This window comes from Nomascus leucogenys, chromosome 5 (assembly GCF_006542625.1).
Source record: "Nomascus leucogenys isolate Asia chromosome 5, Asia_NLE_v1, whole genome shotgun sequence".
NCBI classification, from domain to species: Eukaryota; Metazoa; Chordata; class Mammalia; order Primates; family Hylobatidae; genus Nomascus; species Nomascus leucogenys.
This window is the reverse complement of record NC_044385.1, coordinates 48,806,783-48,830,979: the sequence shown is the minus strand read 5'-3', so window position 1 is coordinate 48,830,979 and position 24,197 is coordinate 48,806,783. Positions and strand designations below refer to the sequence as shown.

The 24,197-nt window shown below is 40.3% G+C and overlaps 1 protein-coding gene across 3 annotated transcripts in view; it reads left to right on the top strand.

The window, feature by feature from the left end:
- Positions 1–23,604, top strand: part of DTL (denticleless E3 ubiquitin protein ligase homolog) — a 68,198-nt gene extending 44,594 nt beyond the window's left edge. For 2 of the 3 annotated variants that reach the window (XM_030813048.1, XM_030813047.1), the window contains 2 exons: positions 18,851–19,683; positions 21,446–23,604. In XM_030813048.1, coding sequence (XP_030668908.1) covers positions 18,851–19,683; positions 21,446–21,544 — 932 coding nt within the window. In that variant the 3' untranslated portion in view covers positions 21,545–23,604. The remainder of the gene's footprint in view (positions 1–18,850; positions 19,684–21,445) is intronic. The other variant, XM_030813046.1, reaches the window with a different exon arrangement.
- Positions 23,605–24,197: the final 593 nt, after the last annotated feature.

Sequence of the window (24,197 nt, the reverse complement as noted above, 5' to 3'; positions counted from 1 at the left end):
GTTTCTGGCATACTAAATAAGATGAGGCCTAAAAACTGACCAATGGATTAGGCAATTGTAGGGTTATTTGGTGACCTTAATGAGTGTTGTTTTGGTGGTATGATGGTGGCCTGATTGGTGTCATTCATGTGTATGACTTGGGGACTACAAGTATAGATGTTCTTTCAAGGAGTTTTGTTATAAAGGAAAGAAGAGAAGAGAAGTGAAGTGGTAGCTGGAGAAAGAAGCAGGGTTGAAGTTTGCTGGGGTTTTTTTTAAATAGGAATATAACATTTCGCAGTGATTGGCAGGATCGTATAGAGAGGGGGAAATTGATGCAGGGGAATTTGCTGGAGCAATGTTAAGCATGAGGGGATGCTATCTGATACACAGTAGGAGGGTAGGCCTTTGCCAGGAACGTGGATAGTTGATCCATAGTAACTGGAAAAAAGGTGGAATATATAAGCATGGTGCAGGTAGGCTACTGAGAGATGGTGGGGAGAGAGGTGGAGAGATGAGATGGCCATAACTTACAGAAGTTTCCTTCTGTTCTGATGTTAGAACGTGAATCAGGGTTATTAACTGCGAATGTGGATAAGGGAGAAAGGGAGTAGAGATTTTAGAAGAGATAAGAAAGTCTGAAGTTGTCACTGAGAGAATAGAGGAATAAATGGACAGGAAAATGTGATTGTTGGGCTTCAAGAGTCAACTTGAGGCTAGCAATAATTAATTGAAAGTGAGCACTCCACATGGTTGTGTGTTTGCTATGCAAGTACAAGTATACTATAGGTAGAGAGCTGGATTTAACCAGGGATGTGGTTTAGCAATGCAAGTGAAGAAGGAAGTTGAGGGTGGATGCAAAGAGGATGATTATGACTATAGGATATAACCTTGGTAAGGAGGCATATTAGTCCATTTTCACACTGCTGATAAAGACATACAAGAGACTTGGCAATTTACAAAAGAAAGAGGTTTAATGACTTACAGTTCCACATGACTGGAGAGGCCTCACAATCATGGCGGAAGGCAAGGAGGAGCAAGTCACATTTTATGTGGATGGTGGCAGGCAAAGAGAGATTGGGCAGGGAAACTCCCCCTTATAATACTGTCAGATCTCATGAGACTTATTTGCTATCACGAGAACAGCGTGGGAAAGACCTGCCCCCATTATTCAATTACCTCCCACCAGGTCCCTCCCACAACACATGGGAATTCAAGATGAGATTCAGGTGGGGACACAGCCAAACCATATCAGGAGGGAAGTAAGGACATAATGGGGCCAAGGCATAGTGTAAATGTGGTACTATCAATGGATTGAGGATAAAAGATTGTTGGAATTGAAATACTAAAGGGAGCTGGGAAAATAAGTGGTGATGAGTGGGATGATTGAAATTAAGATAATGGAAGATTTCCAGGTATTGGTAATAATAAGATAAAGAATAAGTGGCTTAGGAGAGTGAAAGGACAAGATTATTATAGAAGAAGGAGGTCAAGAAACTGAGAAACCAAGGTATTGGAAAGATCATGTACATGGATTTTTTAATCACCACAAATTGACAGAGATAATGTTGAAGAGGGTAACAATGAACCAAGAGCAAAAATCTTCAAGCAATGAGCCACCCACAGTGTGGATCCTCAGGGTATCAATAGATGTGCTGTATAGTTGTACTTACATGGTAAACACACAACCATGTGGAATGCTCACTTTCAATTAATTACTGCTAGCCTCAAGTTGACTTTTACTGGCCAACAATCATATTTCCCTGTCCATTTATTCTTATATTCTCTCAGTGACTGTTTCAGACTTTCTTATCTTTAAGCTTGAGTTTTAAGTTTAAAGATTCATTTTACTTCAGCCATCAAGGCCTAAGGTTAATGGGGAATTGAAGGTGAGAAAGGGAAAATAAACAGGTTCATTTTTCTAATGACTTATTTAGTTGCTTATAAGATGCAGAACTAGACTTCAGAGGAGTCTTTTGCTCTAAGTCTGGTTTCTGTAGTCTTTGATGGTGCTGCCTTATTTGTTCTTGCTCTTTGCTTTAATTTTTTTTTTTTTTTTTTTTTTGAGACAAAGTCTCACTCTGTCGCCGAGCCTGGAGTGCAGTGGCATGATCTCAGCTCACTTATTCAAGCAATTCTCCTGCCTCAGCCTCCCGAGTAGCTGGAATTACAGGCGTGTGCCACCACGCCCAGCTAATTTTTGTATTTTTAGTAGAGATGGGTTTTCACCATGTTGGTCAGGCTGGTCTCGAACTCCTGACCTCAGGTGATCCACCTGCCTCGGCCTCCCAAAGTGCTGGGATTACAGGCGTGAGCCACCGTGCCCAGCCCTAAAAATTTTTTTTCATTAATTTAGTATTACAGTTTAATAAGTCAGCTAGTTCTACAAGAGTGAATAAGATAAATAGCAGTCCACAGACCCTCTGCCTCATAGTTTCCCTTTTCCAGAGGCAACCTCTTTCAAATCTTTTTGCTGATTCTTTGATATGTATGTCTAGACCTCTAAATAGTTTTGTGCATTTCTATTTATTTTTTGCAATTTTCAGCTTTATTAACTTCTTTCCTTTGTAACATGAGGATCTAACTCCGTTTCCTGTGTCCCACCCCTATCAAACCTTCATACTCCTCATCCTCCTAATACAGTCATGATTTTGGTTAAATCAAGATACAGCTCAGTTCCTTTTAGTATGCAGTTGTCCCTCAGGATCCATGGAAGATTGGATCCAGGAACCCCCAACAGATACCAAAGTCCACAGAAGCTCAGATTCATTATATATGGTGTAGTATTTGCCTATACCTATGTACATTTTCCCATATACTTTTATCATCTCTAGATTACTTAAAATACCTGGTACAGTATAAATGCTATATTAACAGTTGTACTATATCATTTAGGGAATAATGACAGGAAAGAAAAGTCTGTACATTAGATTGTATTAATGACTACATAACTCTAATATAGTTGACTCTCTGTATCTTGAGTTCTGTATACTGGGTTCCACAGCCATGCATTCAGTTAAACTACAAATTGAAAATATTAAAACAAAAACACGAAAAAAGATGGTTGTGTCTGTTTTTGTTTTAATATTTTCAATTTGTAGTTTAACTGAATGCATGGCTGTGGAACCCAGTATACAGAACTCAAGATACAGAGAGTCAACTATATTTAGAGTTACGTAGTCATTAATACAATCTAATTCTAGAATATTTTCAACACCTAAAATAAGGGTTCCAATTTCTCTTATGTTCTTGTCAACATTTGTTATTGTCCATCTTTTTCATTATACCCATCCTAGCAGGTGTGAATTAGTATCCCATTGTGGTTTTGATTTGTATTTTCCTGATGGCCAGTGATGCTGCACATCTTTTCATGTGCTTATTGGCCATTTATATATTTTCCTTGGTGAAATGTCTATGCAGATCTTCTGCCCATATTTTAATTGGGTTATTTGTCTTTTTATTGTTGAGTTGTAAGCATTCTTTATATATTCTGGACATAAGTCCTTTATCATGTAATGATTTGCAATGATTTATTCTGTGGGTTGTGTTTTTACTTTCTTGATGGTGTCTCTTGACACATGTAACTTTATAATTTTGATGAAGTTCAGTTTATCTGTTTTTTCCTTTGTCACTTATGCTTTTGATGTTAAATCAAAGAAACTATTGCCTATTCTGAGGTAACAAGGATTTACTCCACTGATTTCTTCTAGTTTTTTAGTTTAGGCCTGTGATTCGTTTTGAGTTTATTTTTGTGTTATGGTGTGAGTTAGGCATTCAAATTTTTTACATATGGATATTTAACTTTCTCACCATCACTTGTTAAACAGACTATTCTTTAGCCCATTGAATTGTCATGGCACCCTTGGTAAAAATCTGCCAAAAATCAATTGACCATAAATGTGAGGGTTTATTTCTGACTTCTCAATTCCATTGATCTATGTGTCTGTCCTTATTATAGTTCTGCATTGTCTTCATTACTGTAGCTTTGTAGTAGGTTTTGAAATTCTACTTCTGTTTTCTTCTTTTATTTCAAGATTGTCTTGACTGTTCTGGGTCTCCTTTATACAAATTTTAGGTTCAGCTTGTCATTGTCTGCAAAATAGCCAGCTAGGATTTTGATAGGAATTGCAGTAACTGTGTAGATCAGTTATGGGAGTATTGACATCGTAATAATGTTAAATCTTCTGGTCCATGAACTTGGATGTCTTTCTGTTGTCTGTCGTTATATGTACTTTTCTCTCTCTCATTTTAGAAAATATAAAAGAAAAGAATCATATGAGGCCATTAGAGAATACTGATTTAGAAAAAAAGTCATCAGTATTCCCTCCACTTTGACATAATTTTAAATAACATTTCCAGTTATTTTTTGAGGTTTTTCCCTTATACATAGAGATTCTTTTTAACAGAACCATAGTTGTGCTGAATACGCATTTCATTTCTCTCAAGCTATCCTACCACCTCAGCCTCTCAATAGCTGGGACTACAGGCACACACCACCATGCCTAGATAATTTTTGTATTTTTTGTAGAGATGGGGTTTCGCCATGTTGCCCAGGCTGGGCTCAACTCATGAGCTCAAGCAATCCACCCACCTCAGTCTCCCAAAGTGCTGGGATTACAGGCATGAGCCACTGCACCCAGCCTTAAGTACTTTCTGTTATCTTTTTTGCAACACTATTTAAAATACTACACTTGAGTAAATGTTCCATAATTTACCTAGCTATTCTACTGTAGTTAAACATTTGTTTCCAATATTTTAAAACTTGGAGTTTTTTCCTCCCTGAATTTAGGGTCCCCCTTCCCATTAAAATAAGATTCCCAAAGGTGGAATTCTTGTGTTAATGACTATACCATTTTTTAAAATTTGTGATGAAAAGTATCTTGCTTTTAACTATGTACTTTTAGTGTGCCATTAATTATTCTTAGTATTAGAAGCCAAGTCACCAAAAAAGTTACATATTGACCAAATGTGAGTTGTAATGATAACAACGTTTAGCCATTATTGACTCCTAGCATAATTGTTCTAAGGACCTACTTGGATTATCTCATTTAATTATGAAAACAACTGAAACTGAAGGTCAAAGAAGTTAGACTTGCTTAAAATCTCATAGCTATGAAGTTGTAGAACCAGAGTCTGTAACTGAACCCTTGCAGTCTGATTCTAGAACACATGCTCAGAACCACTCTGCAGCACTGCCTTCTTTAGAACCTAACAGAGCAGGCTGGGCGCGGTGGCTCACGCCTGTAATCCCAGCACTTTGGGAGGCCGAGTGGGTGGATCATGAGGTCAGGAGATCGAGACCATCCTGGCTAACATGGTGAAACCCCATCTCTACAAAAAATACAAAAAAAATTAGCCAGGCGTGGTGGCACACGCCTGTAGTCCCAGCTACTCGGGAGGCTGAGGCAGGAGAATGGCGTGAACCCAGGAGGTGGAGCTTGCAGTGAGTGGAGATCGCGCCACTGTACTCCAGCCTGGGGGACAGATCAAAACTCTGTCTCAAAAAAAAAAAAAAAAGAACCTAGCAGAGCAAGGCAAAATTTCAGGTTAAGATCGGAGTAAGAGTTATGCCTAGATTACTCCATTTCTGGGTGATGCTAGGGTTACTCTGAAGAGCACTACAAAGCAACAACCTGACATGAGTGCCAAAGGCTGGCACACTGACCATTCGACTCTCTAAGCCAGCTTCCAGCCACAGATTTGCTGCTTCTAATCACATTGCCATCTTGAAAATCATGTTCACCTGCTTTCCCAAGCTTCTAATTGCCACGCCAACCTTTCATTGCTGTCCTGGGCTGCTTATCTTCACTTCTGGCCCTGGTTTGTAAACCCCCCCTAGTTAACACATTAATTGGAAGGGTTTAAGTGCTAAGACACAGCCTCTTTTCCCCTGCCCTGCTTTTCCCAGCCGGCACCTGCTTTATTGCTTACCGCTCTTTCCCTGTGTTTTAGCCAGAGATCTCATAGCACTGTTGAAACCAATAGTCCTCAATCTTGGCTATGCATCATAGCTACTTGGGGAGCTTTTCAAGTCCGTGTATTCCCAGTGATTGATTCAATGGGACTGGGGTGGAGGCCAAGTACCTATATTTTTACAAAGCTCCAAGTAGGTCTGTTATGTAGCCAGGATTGAGAACCTCTGGTTTAGGCATTATTGAGTGACAAAGTTGATTATCCTTATCCTTTTCTCTTTTTTTGAGACAGAGTCTTGCTCTGTCACCCAAGCTGGAGTGCAGTGGCGCGATCTCGGCTCACTGCAAGCTCCACCTTCCGGGTTCATGCCATTCTCCTGCCTCAGCCTCTCCGAGTAGCTGGGACTACAGGCGCCCGCCACCACGCCCGGCTAATTTTTTTATATTTTTAGTAGAGACAGGGTTTCACCGTGGTCTCGATCTCCTGACCTCGTGATCCGCCCACCTCGGCCTCCCAAAGTGCTGGGATTACAAGCGTGAGCCACTGCGCCCGGCCTGATTATCCTTATCCTAAAGAGAAGGAAACCTTACCTATTCTGTCTCAGTTGCTTGCTGCAGTCTCACAAGTCAGCAGGATAATTATAGAGTCAATTTTCTGATCCCTAGAACCTCACCTGTATCCTTGTCAGCAGTAATGAAACTTAACAAACATTGTTTAATAATTCCTTACTAGGCACTATTGGGGCACTGGGCCTAAAGATGCGTAAACCATTATTAGCTGCCCTCTAGGCTCACAGTCTAGTCTAGGAGGCAGATTCAAAAACTATAGCACACAGCCATTAGCTGTGTAAACAAGGGACTCTGAGAACCTATTTCCCCTGTGAGAGAAGAGCTCTGTGGGAGAAGAGGAAAGAAGTTGTGAATTCTTCACAATGGAGTTAACATTGTCATCAGAGCCTTGAAACATGAGAAGAATTTCTGCCTGGCAAAGGAGGAGCTGACTTGGCAAGAAAACCACATGAACAAAGATATGTGACAGTACACAGCTTGTTCAGGAAGCAACTAGTAGTGTCCTGTAACGTGATCCTAGAATAGCAAAGTACATGATAAGACTGAAAAGGCAGGCTGAGGACACATGGCAAACTCTCATATAGAATGAAGCTGGCCGGGCACGGTGGCTCACGCCTGTAATCCCAATACTTTGGGAGGCCGAGGCAGGCGCATCACCTGAGGTCAGGAGTTCGGGACTAGCCTTGCCAACATGGCAAAACCCCATCTCTACTAAAAATACAAAATTAGCCGGGCGTCGTGGCACACGCCTGTAATCCCAGCTACTTGGGAGGCTGAGGCAGGAGAACTGTTTGAATCCAGGAGGCGAAGGTTGCAGTGAGCCGAGATCATGCCACTGCACTCCAGCCTGGGCGACAAGGCAAGACTCCGTCTCAAAAAATAAAGAAAGAAGCTGCAAACTGTTAGTAGACTCCGTATAATTGTTCGAAGGAACTGACTTTAGGAAGCATTTAGGGCAATAATTCAGTCTTATGCTACTATGTCATCAAATCTCATATATTGCTTAAGGTCAATAAGAAGTTGGTCCAGTTAAGTAGATGAAGTACTAAAAATGGCATGCCATATGTAAATGTGTAGGCCCATATAATGGCATGCTATGCACCTGTTAAAAATAATGCAATGCATCTATGTGTACTTACATGAAGAGACATAAAAATAAAAGAGCAAATTGCAGAACATGTAATATATATATATAGTATAATCCATTTGTATTTTGGGGTTTTTTAAGGTATGATACATATATACCTTTGTATGTGCTAAATAGGCACAGAGAAAATTGTGGAATGCACAAGAATGTAAAAGTGAAATGAAAAAGTTGAAAAGAGGATCTTGTTTCTACCCTCTTCCCCTCTGTACTGGTTGAATTTTTTTACCATTAACTTTCATACTGTTATAATGTAATTACTGTTTTAAAAACACATACACACACACTTAAATTTGACCCAGCATTTGCTAACCTTCAAAGCTAACAAAATTTCTTCGACCCCCATGGACCACTTCCTCTTTCACCATGACATCCTGAAGGAAGAGGAAATGCCCCAACTTTCCAACACATCAATTTCATACCAGCCTTATCAGTAAATACTTCCAGTGTGTGCCATGCAAGTTTCAGAAACCTAGATACCTGGTTTGTCCCTGTCCCCGCTCTTCCTTCTTCTCCAATCCTGCCTTGTTAATCGGCATATTATAGGACTCATAAAATTTTAGGACTTTCTGCCCTAAATGTACACTTTGACCCACTTAAATGGAACAGATGACTGTGGCAGCTGTGCAGTGACTATTGACCTGCACTGAGGAGTGCAGCAAATGAAAACTTCCTTTTCTGCTGAGAAAATAGCTGTTATCAAGCTCTAGAGCATTAGTGTGAGAACCATAACCAGAGGCTTCATGAATAGGTCCCTGTTACTAAGTCCTTTTGATGGCGCCTTATGACAAAATGGGGTTTTTCAGTAATGATCCTTATTAAAATTTGAGCAGTAACATTTTGGCTGGTTCTAAACATATGGTTGATGAGAAAAGTTTAGGCAAAAGTCAATTTGTAAAATTTCTCTCTTTCAAGGCAAGACTGCTTTAGGAGTGAAAAGCACAGGGTAAAAAAGGACAGGATAATTAACTGACTAAAGTGAGTACTTGCCAATCTTTATTTATGCTAAAAGAGAGATTGCATTTTTATATCAGCCCATCCTAAATTCAGCTGGATATAAATGCAATTAGGTAATTAAACTGGATTAAAAATTATAGTTAACAATTCAAAGGCTTTGTGACTGAGAAATAAATAAATGTCCTTGTTATTTGAAGACAGGAATGTTATTTCAGCAATCTAGAAAGCTCAGAAGGAAATTGAGAAAGTGTTGTCTGTGGTAGAGTCTGAGAGGGAAGAAGCATGAAGTTCATAAAAATTTGCCTGAAGTACTTGCCATTGTATGTAAACAAAGGGACAGGTACACATAGAGAAGTCCTATTTACTAAGTTTGATTTGATTTACAGAGAGCAAGCACTGAGATTCTGAATGTTTTTTGCCTTGTGGAAAATAGTAGTCATTTATAAAATGAAGTGGGAAGCCATGTGAGGCCTGATAACCTTAACAAGTAATTGATTGAATGGCTTCTTGTGAAAAGAAAAACTATCTCCTTTAACAGATATAGAATCTGAGTCCAAGGAGATAAAGGGTTATGCCCAATCACATAGTAAGTGATTGTGCCAGGTTTTAGATCTGTGCATTCCTGTTTGAGAGCCCCTGTGCAATGCCTTTCTGCCCTAGCATTTCTCAAGAGTTTATATAAGAATGCAAATGGCAGCGTTAAATGTGTTGTAGAATACCTATACCTTAGAATACATTGTAGCTATTAAAAATGATAAGGTAAATCTGTATTAATGTGGGAAATGTTCACAATATATTAAGAAGCAGGTTATTCCTAATTTTAAAATGGACAAAGGGCCCAAATAGATGTTTCTCAAAAGAAGATATACAGATGCCCAACAGGTATATGAAAAACTGCTCAACATCACCAATCATCAGGGAAATGTAAATCAAAACCACAGTGAGATATCCCTCACACTTGTTAGGATAGCTTTTATCAAAAAGACAAAAGGTAACAAGTATTGGTAAGGATGTGGAGAAAAGGGAACCCTTGTACACTGGTGGGAATGTAAGTTAGCATAGCCATTATGGAAAACAGAATGGCAGTTTCTCAAACAAATTAAAAATAGAACTACCATATGATCCATCAATTTCACTTTTGGGTATATATAAAAAAAAAAATGATAGCAGTATGTGGAAGCGATACCTGCACTCCAGTGTTCACTGCAGCACTATTCACGATAGCCAAGATACGGAATCACGCAAGTATTCATCAACAGATAAAGACAATATGGTGTATATACACAATGGACTACTATTCAACCTTGAAAAAGAAGAAAGTTAATGTCATTTGCAACAACAGGGATGAACCTGAAAGACATGCTAGGAGAAATAAGCCAGACAGAGAAAGACAAATACTGCATGATCTCACTTACTTGTGGAATCTTAAAAAGTTGAACTCATAGGAGCAGAGAGTAGAATAACATACTATGTACTTGAAAATTGCTGAGTAGATTTTATTTTATTTTATTTTATTTTATTTTTTTATTTTTTGGAGACGGAGTCTCGCTCTGTCGCCCAGGCTGGAGTGCAGTGGCACAATCTCGGCTCACTGCAAGCTCCGCCTCCCGGGTTCACGCCATTCTCCTGCCTCAGCCTCTCCGAGTAGCTGGGACTACAGGCGCCCGCCACCACGCCCGGCTAATTTTTTTGTATTTTTAGTAGAGACGGGGTTTCACCGTGGTCTCGATCTCCTGACCTCGTGATCCACCCGCCTCGGCCTCCCAAAGTGCTGGGATTACAAGCGTGAGCCACCGCGCCCGGTGCTGAGTAGATTTTAAATGTTCTCACCACAAAAATATATGAAGTGATGTTAATTGGCTTGATTTAATCATTCTACAATGTATGCATGTATCAAAACATCACATTATAGCCCGTATACACAATAAAAATAAATTTACTTGAGATAAAAGATTATGAAATAGTATATATATAGTGATCTCTCCTTTTTTTTTTAATTTCAATAGTTTTGGGGGAACCGGTGATGTTTGATTACATGGATAAGTATTTTAGTGGTGATTTCTGAAATTTTGGTGCACCCATCACCCAAGTGGTGTACGCTGTAACCAATGTGTAGTCTTTTATCCCTTACCTCCCTGCCACCTTGAGTCCCGAAAGTCCATTGTATCATTCTTATGCCTTTGCGTCCTCATAGCTTAGCTCCCACTTATAAGTGAGAACATACGATGTTTGGTTCCATTCTTGAGCTACTTCACTTAGAATAATGGTCTCCAGGCCAGGCGCAGTGGCTCATGCCTGTAATCCTTGCACTTTGGGAGGCCAAGGCGGGTGGATCACCTGAGGTCAGGAATTCAAGACCAGCCTGGCCAACATAGTGAAACCCCCCTCTACTAAAAATACAAAACTTAGTCAGGCGTGGTGGTGCATGCCTGTAATCCCAGCTACTTGGGAGGCTGAGGCAGGAGAATTGCTTGAACCTGGGAGATGGAGGTTGAGGTTGCAGCAAGCCAAGATCATGCCACTGTACTCCAGCCTGGGTGACAGAGCAAGACTCCATCTAAAAAAAAAAAAAAAAAAAAAGATAATGGTCCCCAACTCCATCCTGGTTCCTGCAAATGCCATTATTTCAATTCCGTTTTATGGCTAAGTAGTATTCTATGGTATATATATACACACCACGTTTTCTTTATCCACTTGTTGATTGAAGGGCATTTGGGCTGGTTCCACATTTTTGCAGCTGCAAATTATGTTGCTATAAACATGCATGTGCAAGTGTCTTTTTCATATAATAACTTTTTTTCCTCTGGGTAGATACCCAGTAGTGGGATTGCTGGATCAAATGGTAGATCTACTTTTAGTTCTTTACAGAATCTCTGTACTGTTTTCCGTAGTGGTTGTACTAGTTTACATTCCCACCAGCAGTGTAAAAGTGTTCCCTTTCCACCACATCCACCCCAATTATGGCCATTCTTGCAGGAGTAAGGTAGTATTGCATTGTGGTTTTGATATACATTTCGCTGATTATTAGTGATGTTGAGCATTTTTTCGTAAGCTTGATGGCCCTGTGTGTATCTTTTTTTTGAGAATTGTCTGTTCATGTCCTTAGCCCCCTTTTTGATGGGATTATTTGTTTTTTTTTCCTTGCTGATTTTAAAACGGGAAAAGTTCCCTTGTCCCCCTTGCAGGGCGTGCGATGAGGGTGTGGCTCCCTTCTTCAATGCCCTGCTGCTCGAACCTCTACGGGAGCATACAGATGGGCAGGCTGTGGGGCTCCGACCCCACAGCAGTGTCTGGGAGTGAATGTTTACAGCTCCTGAAGCCCCAGTGGGCATGTGTTACAGTGTGCTCTTTTAGTTTTGCTGTCTATAGGCGGCTTGTGTTAACCAGCTCTATTAGACCCCTGCCTTATCGCAAGGACAGAGGGCTTTCTGTATCCCGGGGTTCTTGCCTTGGTGTACCGGAAGAAATGGATCACATGTGGGCTTGGAGAATTTGAGTGCAAGGTTCCACTGAGCAGAAGTAGCTCTCCGCAGATGGGGGAGCCAGAGGGAAATGGTTTTCCCCTGGAGTTGGGCCTTTAGCGGCCCAAGTTCTCCTCCGACTGCCCTGACCAAACTCTGCATCATTCCACCAGTTGATTCCCGGCTGGCCTGCCGATGCCTGTCAGTGTGCTCTTCTGCCAGCGTGCTCCTCAACGTCTGCTCGACAACCAGCCACTTGTATCTTTCTCTGCCGATGTGTTCCTCACAACATCCAGCCACCATGTGTTCCTGCTAGGGTCTTGGGGGTTCTTATAGGCACAGGATGGGGGCGTGACAGGCCAACGTGGTCTTGGGAAATGCAACATTTGGGAAGGAAATGCCTGTCCTCACCTAGGTCTGTGGGGATGGAGCCCTACAGGGATCACACCTTCTTCTACCCAACACTTCCCTTCCTCCATTCCATATCATTTAAAGGGACAATGCTCTTCCCTTCCCAGCACTCCCGTATCAATTTGTATGAGTTCCTTGTAGATTCTGGATAATAGTCCTTTGTCAGTTGCATAGATTGTGAAGACTTTCTCCCACTCTGTGGGTTCTTTGTTTACTTTGCTGATTATTTCTTTTGCTGTGCAGAAGCTTTTTAGTTTAATTAAGTTCCATCTATTTATCTTTGTTTTTCTTGCATTTGCTTTTGGGTTCTTGGTCATGAACTCTTTGCCTAGGCCATGTCTAGAAGAGTTTTTCCCATGTTATCTTCTAGAGTTTTTATGGTTTCAGGTCTTAGATGTAAGTCTTTGGTCCATCTGGAGTTGATTTTTGTATAAGGTGAGAGATGAGGATCCAGTTTCATTCTACATGTGGCTTGCCAGTTATCCCAGCACCATGTGTTGAATAGGGTGTCCTTTCCCCACCTTATGTTTTTGTTTGCTTTGTTGAAGATTATTTGGCTGTAAGTATTTAGTTTTATTTCTGGGTTCTCTGTTCTATTCCATTGGTCTATTTGCCTATTTTTATACCAGTACCATGCTGTTTGAGTGACTATAGCCTTGTAGTGTAGTTTGAAATCAGGTAATGTGATGCCTCCAGATTTGTTCTTCTTGCTTAGTCTTGCTTTGGCTATGTGGGCTGTTTTTTGGTTCCATATGACTTTTCGGATTGTTTTTTCTAGTTCTGTGAAGAACAATGATGGTATTTTGATGGGAATTGCACTGAATTTGTAGATTGCTTTTGGCAGTATAGTTATTTTCACAGCATTGATTCTACCCATCCTTGAGCGTGGGTTGTGTTTTTCCATTTGTTTGTGTCGTCTGATTTCTTTCAGCAGTGTTTTGTAGTTTTCCTTGTAGAGGTCTTTTACTTCCTTAGTTAGGTATATTCATAGGTTTTGCAGCTATTATAAAAAGGGTTGAGTTATTGATTTGATTCGCAGCTTGTTTGCTGTTGCTGTATAGCAGTACTACTGATTTATGTACATTGATTTTGTATCCTGAAACCTAATGGAATTCATTTATCAGATCTAGGAGCTTTTCGGATGAGTTTTTAGGGTTTTCTAGGTAGACAATCATATCATTTGCTAACAGTGACAGTTTGACTTCCTCTTTACCAATTTGGATGCCTTTTATTTCTCTTTTCTGACTGGCTGTGGCTGGCTAGGGCTTCCACTACTATGTTGAGTAGAAGTGGTAAAAGTGGGCATCCTTGTCTTTTTCCAGTTCTCATGGGGAATGCTTTCAACTTTTCCCCGTTCAGTATAACGTTGGCTGTGGGTTTGTCATGGATGGCTTTTATTACCTTAAAGTATGTTCCTTCTATGCTAATTTTGCTGAGGGTTTTCATCATAAAGGGATGTTGGATTTTGTCAAGTGTTTTTTCTGCTTCTATTGAAGTGATCATGTGTTTTTGTTTGTTTTTCTCTTAGACAGAGTTTCGCTCTTATTGCCCAGGCTGGGGTGCAATGGCACAATCTCAGCTCACTGCAACCTCCGCCACCCAGGTTCAAGGGATTCTCTTGCCTCAGCCTCCCAAGTAGCTGAGATACCACGTCTGGCTAATTTTTATATTTTTAGATGGGGTTTCACCATGTTGGCCAGGCTGGTCTCAAACTCCTGACCTCAAGTGATCTGCCCTCCTCGGCCTCCCAAAGTGTTGGGATTACAGGCATGAGCCACCGCACCCAGCCTGATTTTTGTTTTTAATTCTGTTTATATGGTGTATCTCATGTATTGACTTGTTTATATTAAACTATCCCTGCATCCCTGGTTTGAAATCCATTTGATCATGGTAGATTATCTTTTTGATATACTGTTGGATTTGGTTAGCTAGTATTTTGTTGAGGATTTTTGCATCTATGTTCATCAGGGATATTGGTCTGTAGTTTTCTTTTTTGTCATGTCCTTTCCTGGTTTTGGTATTAGAGTGATACTGGCTTCATAGGGTGATTTAGGGAGGATTCCCTCTTTCTCTTTTGGAATGGTTTCAATAAGATTGGTACCAGTTCTTATTTAAATGTCTGATAGAATTCAGCAGTGAATCCATCTGATCCTGGACTTTTTCTTCTTGGCAATTTTTTTATTACCATTTCAATCTCAGTGCTTGTTATTGGTCTGTTCAGAGTTCCTATTTCTTCCTGGTTTAATCTAGGAAGATTGTATATTTCCAGGAATTTATCCATCTCCTCTAGGTTTCTAGTTTGTGAGCATAAATGTGTTCATAGTAGCCTTGAATGATCTTTTGTATTTCTGTGGTACTCGTTGTTAATATTTCCTGTTTCATTTCTAATTGGACTTATTTGGATCTTCTCTCTTCTTTTCTTGGTTAATCTCACTAATGGGCCATCAATTTTGTTTATCTTTTCAAAGAACCAGCTTTTTGTTTCATTTATCTTTTGTATTTTGTTGTTGTTGTTTCAATTTTGTTAAGTTCTACTCTGATCTTTGTTGTATCTTTCCTCCTCCTGGGTTTGGGTTTGGTTTGTTCTTGTTTCTCTAGTTCTTGAGGTGTGACCTTACATTGTCAATTTGTGCTCTTTCAGACTTTTTGATGTAGGCACTTAATGCTGTGAACTTTCCGCTTAGCACTACTTTTGCTGTATCTCAGAGGTTTTATTAGGTTGTGTCACTTTTTTCATTCAGTTCAAAGAATTTTTTAATTTCCAGCTTGATTTTGATTTCATTATTGACCCAAAGATCATTCAGGAGCAGATTATTTAATGTTGCATGGTTCTAAGAATTCCCTTTGGAGTTGATTTCCAATTTTATTCCACTGTGGTCTGAGAGAGTACTTGATATAATTTTGATTTTCTTAAATTTATTGAGACTTGTTTTGTGGCCTATCATATGGTCTCTATCTTGGAGAATGTTCCATGAATGTTCTGATGAATAGAATGTATATTCTGCAGTTGTTGGGTAGAATGTTCTGTAAATTCCTGTTAAGTCCATTTGTTCTAGGGTATAAGTCCATCGTTTCTATGTTGACTTACTGTATTGAAGTCCCCACTATGAGATGAGATTCTATTTTGGTGTATTTCGAGGTTTTGCTTCAATATTTAGAACTCCTTTTAGCAGTTTTTGTAAACTATGCTGGCTTGGTAGTGGCAAATTCCCTCAGCGTTTGAAAAAGATTTTCATCTTCATTTATGAAGCTTAGTTTCACTGGATACAAAATTCTTGGCTGATAATTATTTTGTCAGCTAATAATTATTTTATAAGGCTAAAGATAAGACCTTTATCCCTTCTAGCTTGTAGGGTATCTGCTGTTAATCTGATAGGTTTTTCCTTTACAGGTTACCTGATGCTTTTGCTTCCCAGCTCTTCAGATTTTTTCCTTCATCTTGACTATCTATTTCTCTGGAGATTTTTTTCATCTACATCCTGTTTTGTTTTGTTTTTAAATTTAAGTTGGTTTTCACCTTTCTCCGGTGGCTCCTTGAGTAGCTTAATAATTGACCTTCTAAGGCTGGGCGCGGTGGCTCACACCTGTAATCCCAGCATTTTGGGAGGCTGAGGTGAGCGGATCATGAGGTCAGGAGATCGAGACCATCCTGGCTAACACGGTGAAACCCTGTCTCTACTAAAAATACAAAAAATTAGCCGGGCATGGTGGCTGGTGCCTGTAGTCCCAGCTACTCAGGAACCTGAGGCAGGAGAATGGCATGAACCCGGGAGGTGGAGCTTGCAGTGAGCCAAGATCGTGCCACTGCACTCCAGCCTGGGCAACAGAGTGAGTCTCCATCTCAAAAAAAAAAAAATTGACCTTCTAAATTCTTTTCTGGCAGTTCAAAGATTTATTATTGGTTTGGATCCATTGCTGGTGAGCTAGTGTAATCTTTTAGGGGTGGTTATAGAACCTTGTTTTGTCATATTACTAGAATTGTTTTTCTGGTTCCTTCTCATTTGGGTGGACTATGTCAGAAGAAAGATCTGGGACTCAATGTGTGCTGTTTAAATTCTTTTGTCCAACAGAGTGATCCCTTGGTGTGGTGCTCTCCCTCTTCCCTAGGGGTGGGGCTTTCTGAGAGCTGGACTGCAGTGATTGTTATTGCTCTTCTGGGTCGAGCCACCCAGCAGAGCTACTGGGTTCTAGGCTGGCACTGGAGAGTGTCTGCAAAGAGTCCTGTGATGTGATCTGTCTTCAGGTCTGTATGCCATGGATACCAGCACCTGCTCTGATGGAGGTGGTAGGAAGGGAGTGAAGTGGACTGTGTGAGAGTACTTGGTTGTAGTTTTATTTAGTGTACTGGTTGTCTTGAATGCTAGTTATACTAGCACTGAAGTTATTACATGGACAGACTCAGGACCTCTGGTTGGCCAAGATGTTACAGGCGGTAGAATTAGCTGTTATTTTCTCGTTTCTTGGAGCAGGGTTGTTCTGTTGAATTGCTGTAATGGCTTGAATTGGTTGGCCTCCAGCCAGCAGGTGGCGCTTTCAAGAGAGTATCAACTGCGGTAGTATAGCGGGAGATATAAGCTTGCCCTAAGGTTGCCTGGATAGGTTTTCGGGTTTCTCAGGCAATGGGCAGGGCCCCACGAGTTTATGGCTTTTGATTGTCTTTTGTTTACGGCTACCAGGGCGGTTAGAGAAAGACCATCTGGTGGGGGCAGGGATAGTGTGTCTGAGCTCAGACTCCTTGGGCAGGGCTTGCTGTGGCCTCTGGGCGATGGGAGTGGTGGTTAACAGGCCAATGGAGTTATGTTCTAAGGGAGATTATGGCTGTCTCTGCCGCTTCATACACATCACCAGGGAAATAGGGGAAAGCCAGCAGTGACAGGCCACGGCCAGCAAGGCCAGTCTCACGCCTGCTGTGCTTCCCCAACAGCCAACAGAACCAAATTTGTATCCATGCCTCCAGTGCACAGGGTGGAGATCTTGCCCTAGACTACAAACCTCCCCGCCGAGAAAGCAAGCAGGGCTTTTAGGCCGTGTCCATCTGCCTGCCACAGCTTCTGTGCTCATACGTGCACTTCCTGTTTGTCCCATCTCCCTACAGATTCTGCCCAGGAAAATTCAGGCTCAGTTGAAATCATTACGAAGTTCAGCTGAAAGTCTCCTTCTCCCTATGGTCCTTCCCCAATTCCATTGGCTGCCCTCTCCAAAGACCCCTGTGAGATAGTCAGAAATGGTTTCCCTGGGGACCAGGAGTGCCTACAGGGCTCTTCCTGCTGCTGCTTCTACTTTTATATCTTGTTTGGCTCTCTAAATTCATTTCAGTTCTCCTTCTCCCATGATCTGGATTTTCAGTTTCCCCAGTGAGGATGTGTGCAGAAGTGGACTTTACCCCTCTCACACTGTTTTTTGTTTGTTTGTTTGTTTTGAAACGGAGTCTCGCTCTGTCAGGCTGGAGTGCAGTGCGTGCGATCTTGGCTCACTGCAACTTCCACCTCCCAGGTTCAAGCGATTCTTCTGCCTCAGCCTCCTGAGTAGCTGGGACTACAGGTGCACACCACCATGCCTGGCTAATTTTTGTATTTTTAGTAGAGACAGGGTTTCACCATGTTGGCCAGGCTAGTCTTGAACTCCTGACCTCAAGTGATCTACCCACCTCGGCCTCCCATAGTGCTGGGATTACAGGCATGAGCCACCACGCCCGGCCACCCTCTCACACTTTGGACCTTGAGAGTTTGTTTGGAGGTTCTAGCAGGGCAGCACATTTACTCGTATACCCTTGACTGAAGACCGGTTCTCCTCCGTCAGGGATGGTTGTCCTCTTCCACCAAGCTCACAGCTTCAGGAGCCCTCTCACACTTTGGGCACTCAATTTTTCTGCTGTCTTATGGATTTTGCAGCAGCAAGCCACTTCTTTCAAAGGATCTGTTAATTCTTTTGTTTTTTCTGGTATGTTCCTGCAATAGTTCTTGGAGCCAAAGTTCACTATGTGAGTCTCCACATGCTGTTCTGTCTTTCTGAGTGGCAAATTAGTCGCCTCCTATCTGCCACTTTCCCCTTATATCAGTCTCATTTTTGTAAAGAAAAAAGTTGAGACGTATAGTATGTATCACATGCAGAAATATAGAAAGTATGCTAAACATGGTTTACCTAAGTGCTTTAAATTTTTTCTCTTTATGTTTTTTGGTATTTTGTCAATTTTTACAAGTATATATTTTATAATGGGATAGTTGGGAGGTTGGTGACTTGGAAAAGAGAAAGGAAAATGATAAAAGGGTGTGGTTGGAATCAAGTGATGTATATAACCTACTTACTGGCAAATTGACCCTTAGATGATTAGGTTAACTATGATTTTTCTTGATGAGCATTTAGGGACTTTGTATGGCTTTCACTTCTGATTTTCATGATCCTCTCCTCTTTTTCAGTAACAGTAACGAGTAGCCAGAGTACTCCTGCCAAAGCCCCCAGGGTAAGGTGCAATCCATCCAATTCTTCCCCGTCATCCGCAGCTTGTGCCCCAAGCTGTGCTGGAGACCTCCCTCTTCCTTCAAATACTCCTACGTTCTCTATTAAAACCTCTCCTGCCAAGGCCCGGTCCCCCGTCAACAGAAGAGGCTCTGTCTCCTCCATCTCTCCCAAGCCACCTTCATCTTTCAAGATGTCGATTAGAAACTGGGTGACCCGAACACCTTCCTCATCACCACCCATCACTCCACCTGCTTCAGAGACCAAGATCATGTCTCCAAGAAAAGCCCTTATTCCTGTGAGCCAGAAGTCATCCCAAGCAGAGGCTTGCTCTGAGTCTAGAAATAGAGTAAAGAGGAGGCTAGACTCAAGCTGTCTGGAGAGTGTGAAACAAAAGTGTGTGAAGAGTTGTAACTGTGTGACTGAGCTCGATGGCCAAGTTGAAAATCTTCATTTGGATCTGTGCTGCCTTGCTGGTAACCAGGAAGACCTTAGTAAGGACTCTCTAGGTCCTACTAAATCAAGCAAAATTGAAGGAGCTGGTACAAGTATCTCAGAGCCTCCGTCTCCTGTCAGTCCGTATGCTTCAGAAAGCTGTGGAACGCTACCTCTTCCTTTGAGACCTTGTGGAGAAGGGTCTGAAATGGTAGGCAAAGAAAATAGTTCCCCAGAGAATAAAAACTGGTTGTTGGCCATGGCAGCCAAACGGAAGGCTGAGAATCCATCTCCACGAAGTCCATCGTCCCAGACACCCAATTCCAGGAGACAGAGCGGAAAGACATCGCCAAGCCCGGTAAGTCAGCAGTGGTGGGAAGATACATTTCCTAACTTAAAAGGGGCCAGACACCCAGATGTCTCAAGTCAGGATGCTTTTTTTTTTTAAAGAAAGAAATCTATTTATTCCTAGTGCTGCCAAATTTAGCACATAAATACAAAACAAATTTTGCATGGGCCGTATTTTTACTAAAAATTTTTTATGCTAAGAAACTATTTTTGTTTGTCTGAAATTCAAGTGTAACTGAATGTGCTGTATTTTATCTGGCAACTCTACTTACTCCCATTAAAATCCCTCCTGTCAGGGTCCATACTCCTCAGCCCTGTTGCCTGATTCACTAAAGCCTTCATCATCATGCTCCAGGATATCAATTCAAAAATACCTCCCCTCTCCTGTTAGACAGTATGCCATCCTCTTTTTATAGATAAAGCTGTTGTTCATGGGAAAGTTGCCAACATCCATAAGTAGATTTCCAGTTCGTAATTACATTTTGTGATTATTTAAAATACAGTGAAACTTAGATACTTACAAAACAATTTGAGTGCAGAATCTTTCTAGACTTTTATGACTTCTCCCCAATCTTTTATAATCATTTTACCACACCACAGTAATACTTTTTACACCTATATCTATCCTGTTTAACATTCAGTGTAGTGTCACTTATCTTTTTAGGACTCATTTCATTGACTGACTTAATATTTAAATTAGAGAATATCAGTCATCAGTGATTGCTGGCAGAAATAGGTTTGTGAACCTTGAAAAACAAGATTCATTACAGTGGTGGAGGCAGAAGTAGCTGAGTGCATTGGGTGAGCTATGGGCATCAGTCAGAGAGAATAAAAAGCTTCTGTTGTTTGCATGTTAAGGGGAGATGGGTTAAGGAAGTTTCCACTGTACTTCACAGTAGCTCTTGTGGTGGCGGGATGATTGAAATAGAACCCAGAATCATGATCAGCATCATCTGCCATTTTAAAGGGCAGAAGCTAGATAACCAACCTTAGGCCAGTTTTAGTTTAATAAGTGTTCATAACCCCCACCTGCTCTCATGAAGACCTATCCCATAATTTTAGAAAAATAAACTGATAGATTTTAAAGACAACTTAGTACACAAACTGCAATCAAGACCTTGCTGTAGAAAGTGGAGAAAAAAGACAGTTATAAGGAATCTTTCCTTCTCTCAAAATTATGACTGCTCTTTATCTCTAGCCAAAATTTCTATTTTTTTTTCAAGGGAGCTGGTCTCAGCTATGTGTTAGCAGAAAAGTAGTTCCAATGAAAAACTATTTTCACCGATACATAAATCTTAAAATCTTTAAAAAGTAGAAATAGTGTGCTGGTCTTGTAATTTATTTGAAGCTAACATTTCTTAAAAATTTTTTACCTTTATATGATGATAATGTCAACCTTCAGAAGAGAGTAACATCTTCCATTTGAATACCTATCTTGTTTATAAATTGGGGGGGGGCTGATTTATTCATTTATTTCAAAAAGGATAGTAATTGTAACTTCTTTGTTTCTTATTAGGACACTTAGCTAGTAAATGTTTTCTATTCACATAAAAAGTCTATGCCTTCTTTCCCTACATATCATCTGTTAAGTTTTTACTATAGTCAGTGCAAATCATCCGAAAGAGACATTGCCATTGAAAGTATTTGGAGCTGAAAGCAGGCTAACTAAACAATGAAATTTCTGGCAACCTAATTTAAGGTATGCCTTAGTGATAACTTGGTAACAGTTGAACTTCAAGGAAATCTCTGAAATCGAAACTTTCTTCTTCTAGGTCACCATCACTCCCAGCTCCATGAGGAAAATCTGCACATACTTCCATAGAAAGTCCCAGGAGGACTTCTGTGGTCCTGAACACTCAACAGAATTATAGATTCTAATCTGAGTGAGTTACTGAGCTTTGGTCCACTAAAACAAGCTGAGCTTTGGTCCACTAAAACAAGATGAAAAATACTAGAGTGACTCTATAACTCTGGTCTTTAAGAAAGCTGCCTTTTCATTTTTAGACAAAATCTTTTCAATGCTGAAATGTACCTAATCTGGTTCTACTACCATAATGTATATGCAGCTTCCCGAGGATGAATGCTGTGTTTAAATTTCATAAAGTAAATTTGTCACTCTAGCATTTTGAATGAATAGTCTTCACTTTTTAAATTATTCATCTTCTCTACAATAATGACATCCCAGTTCATGGAGGCAAAAAAGTTTCTTGTTATCCTGAAACTTAACATGCTTAGTGGAAAGTATCTGCCAGCCGCAGCATGAGGCCTGTGAAGGCTGACTGAGAAATCCTGTGCTGAAGACCCCTGGTTCTGTTCTGCCTCCAACGTGTAAAATTTTATTTGAAATACATAATCTTTTCACTATGCTTTTGTGGGTTTTTTTTTAAGTATGTGTAAAAATGTGATGTTCAGATAAGTACATTTATATCAGTTCAGTGTTAAAATGCAGTCTCTTGAGTTAAAGTCATCTTTATTTTAAATGCAGTGATAAATGTCAACTCTTTGGAGAAACTAGGAGAACAACAACAGAAAGCTGTGTTTGTCTTTTTTCTCTCAAATATATCTCCCGTATGAGATTTCAGGTCCCCATGTTTTCACCAAGCAATCTGCTATGTCAGCCAACCCAACATCTACAGGTTATGATTTTTGCCGTTTACTAGAGGAAGATGTTTTATAAAATCAATTTGGGGTTTGAATTCAGGTGCAGTCATCAGTTCTTTAGGGGCTGCAATGTTTTAAAAAAAAATAAGTCATCAGATTTTAAGAAAAAAGTGATGATTTCTTATTGATATTTTTGTATAGCTCTTAACTGAAAATCCAGAACCAGAAACATAAATCTTGAGTTTCTTTTCATGTACATAAAAAGCAATAGCCTTTTAGTATAGATAGCCCTGAGCCAAAAAGTAATAGAATTTTCTCTAGATATTTAATACAGAGAGTGTATAGACTGACTCTAAGTTAATAATGTGCAAAATATCTTAAACATCCCTCCCCTTAATCAACAATTATGTATCAGTGATCTTGAACCATTGTTTTATATTTTTCACCTTTGTACCCTCATGGAAAGAGGCTTTACATACTTTCTATGCTCTATGTACTATGTACTTAGAAGGGAGCCTCCTTCCAATCATGAAACTTCATTTGTTTTATCCATATCCCTGAGGACTGTGTAGACTTTATGTCAGTTTTTGTCATTATTTGAAAATCTATTCTGACAACTTTTCAATCCCTTTGATCTATAAGTTAAAGCTGTAACAACTGAAATTGCATAGATCAAGTAAGCATAGTTTTATCCAGGGAGAAAAATAAAAGGAAGCCATAGAATTGCTCTGGTCAAAACCAAGCACACCATAGCCTTAACTGAATATTTAGGAAATCTGCTTAATCTGCTTATATTTGGTGTTTGTTTTTTGACTGTTGGGCTTTGGGAAGATGTTATTTATGACCAATATCTGCCAGTAATGCTGTTTATCTCACTTGCTTTGAAAGCCAATGGGGGAAAAAAATCCATGAAAAAGAAAAAGATTGATAAAGTAGATGATTTTGTTTGTATCCCTACACATCTCCTGGCAGCACTACTGAGTGAAATTGGGATACATTTGGCTGTCAGAAATTATACCGAGAGTCTACTGAGTATAACATGTCTCACTTGGAAAGCTAGTACTTTTAAATGGGTGCCAAAGGTCAACTGTAATGAGATAATTATCCCTGCCTGTGTCCGTGTCAGACTTTGAGCTGATCCTGAATAATAAAGCCTTTTACCTTATCTGATGTCCTTTTCTGAGCTTTCTGCATTACCTAGAAGCAGTCTACACAAAAGAACTATAGTAGTCACGAATTCCTTCTACTTGTTCATTAAATAAAATGTTTATTCCCAAAGTTATAATCTATTTCAAGCTGAAAGAGCTTTTAATAAAAAACATCTTGCTTGGGTCAGACCTTGAGCATTTAAGATGGCTTGGATTACTTGATAAAGCAGGGTGGAGTGATGTAGTTCTTTTTCTGAACAAGTATTTCCAGCACATACTTTTCCATTTGAATACATTCCAAGCACTATTGCTAGGATCCCATATTAGAGTTTGCTTTTGGCTGTTTCAACACGGGCCCTTAATTAAATTTTGTGAGGATGACTGATTAGTCCTTTCAAATGTCTCTTCATCTGGACTGCACATTTAACTGATGATGGATCAAGACCATGTGTAGCTACTCTTGTGTTGAGGGTCAGCCCATTATCCCCATCCCCAGCCCTAACAGCTTAAAACGGCTTTAACTCCCATCTTGAAATTAGCCTATGGCCATGTTTGTAACATAGGTAGTGTGTGGGTTCAACAAATGCTTTTTGAGAGCATGTCCTAGCCAACACACTACTGCTCTCAAGTCTGTTTTTCTGCTTTTCCTAGTCCCTAGTTCCTTTTACATTGCTCTTAAAGCAAAGGCCAAGTAGTCTCAGAGAAAAATAAATTCCACAACTAGATAGTGTGGGCAACATTTTACAAATGTGTGTCGGAAGACAGACTGAGTGAA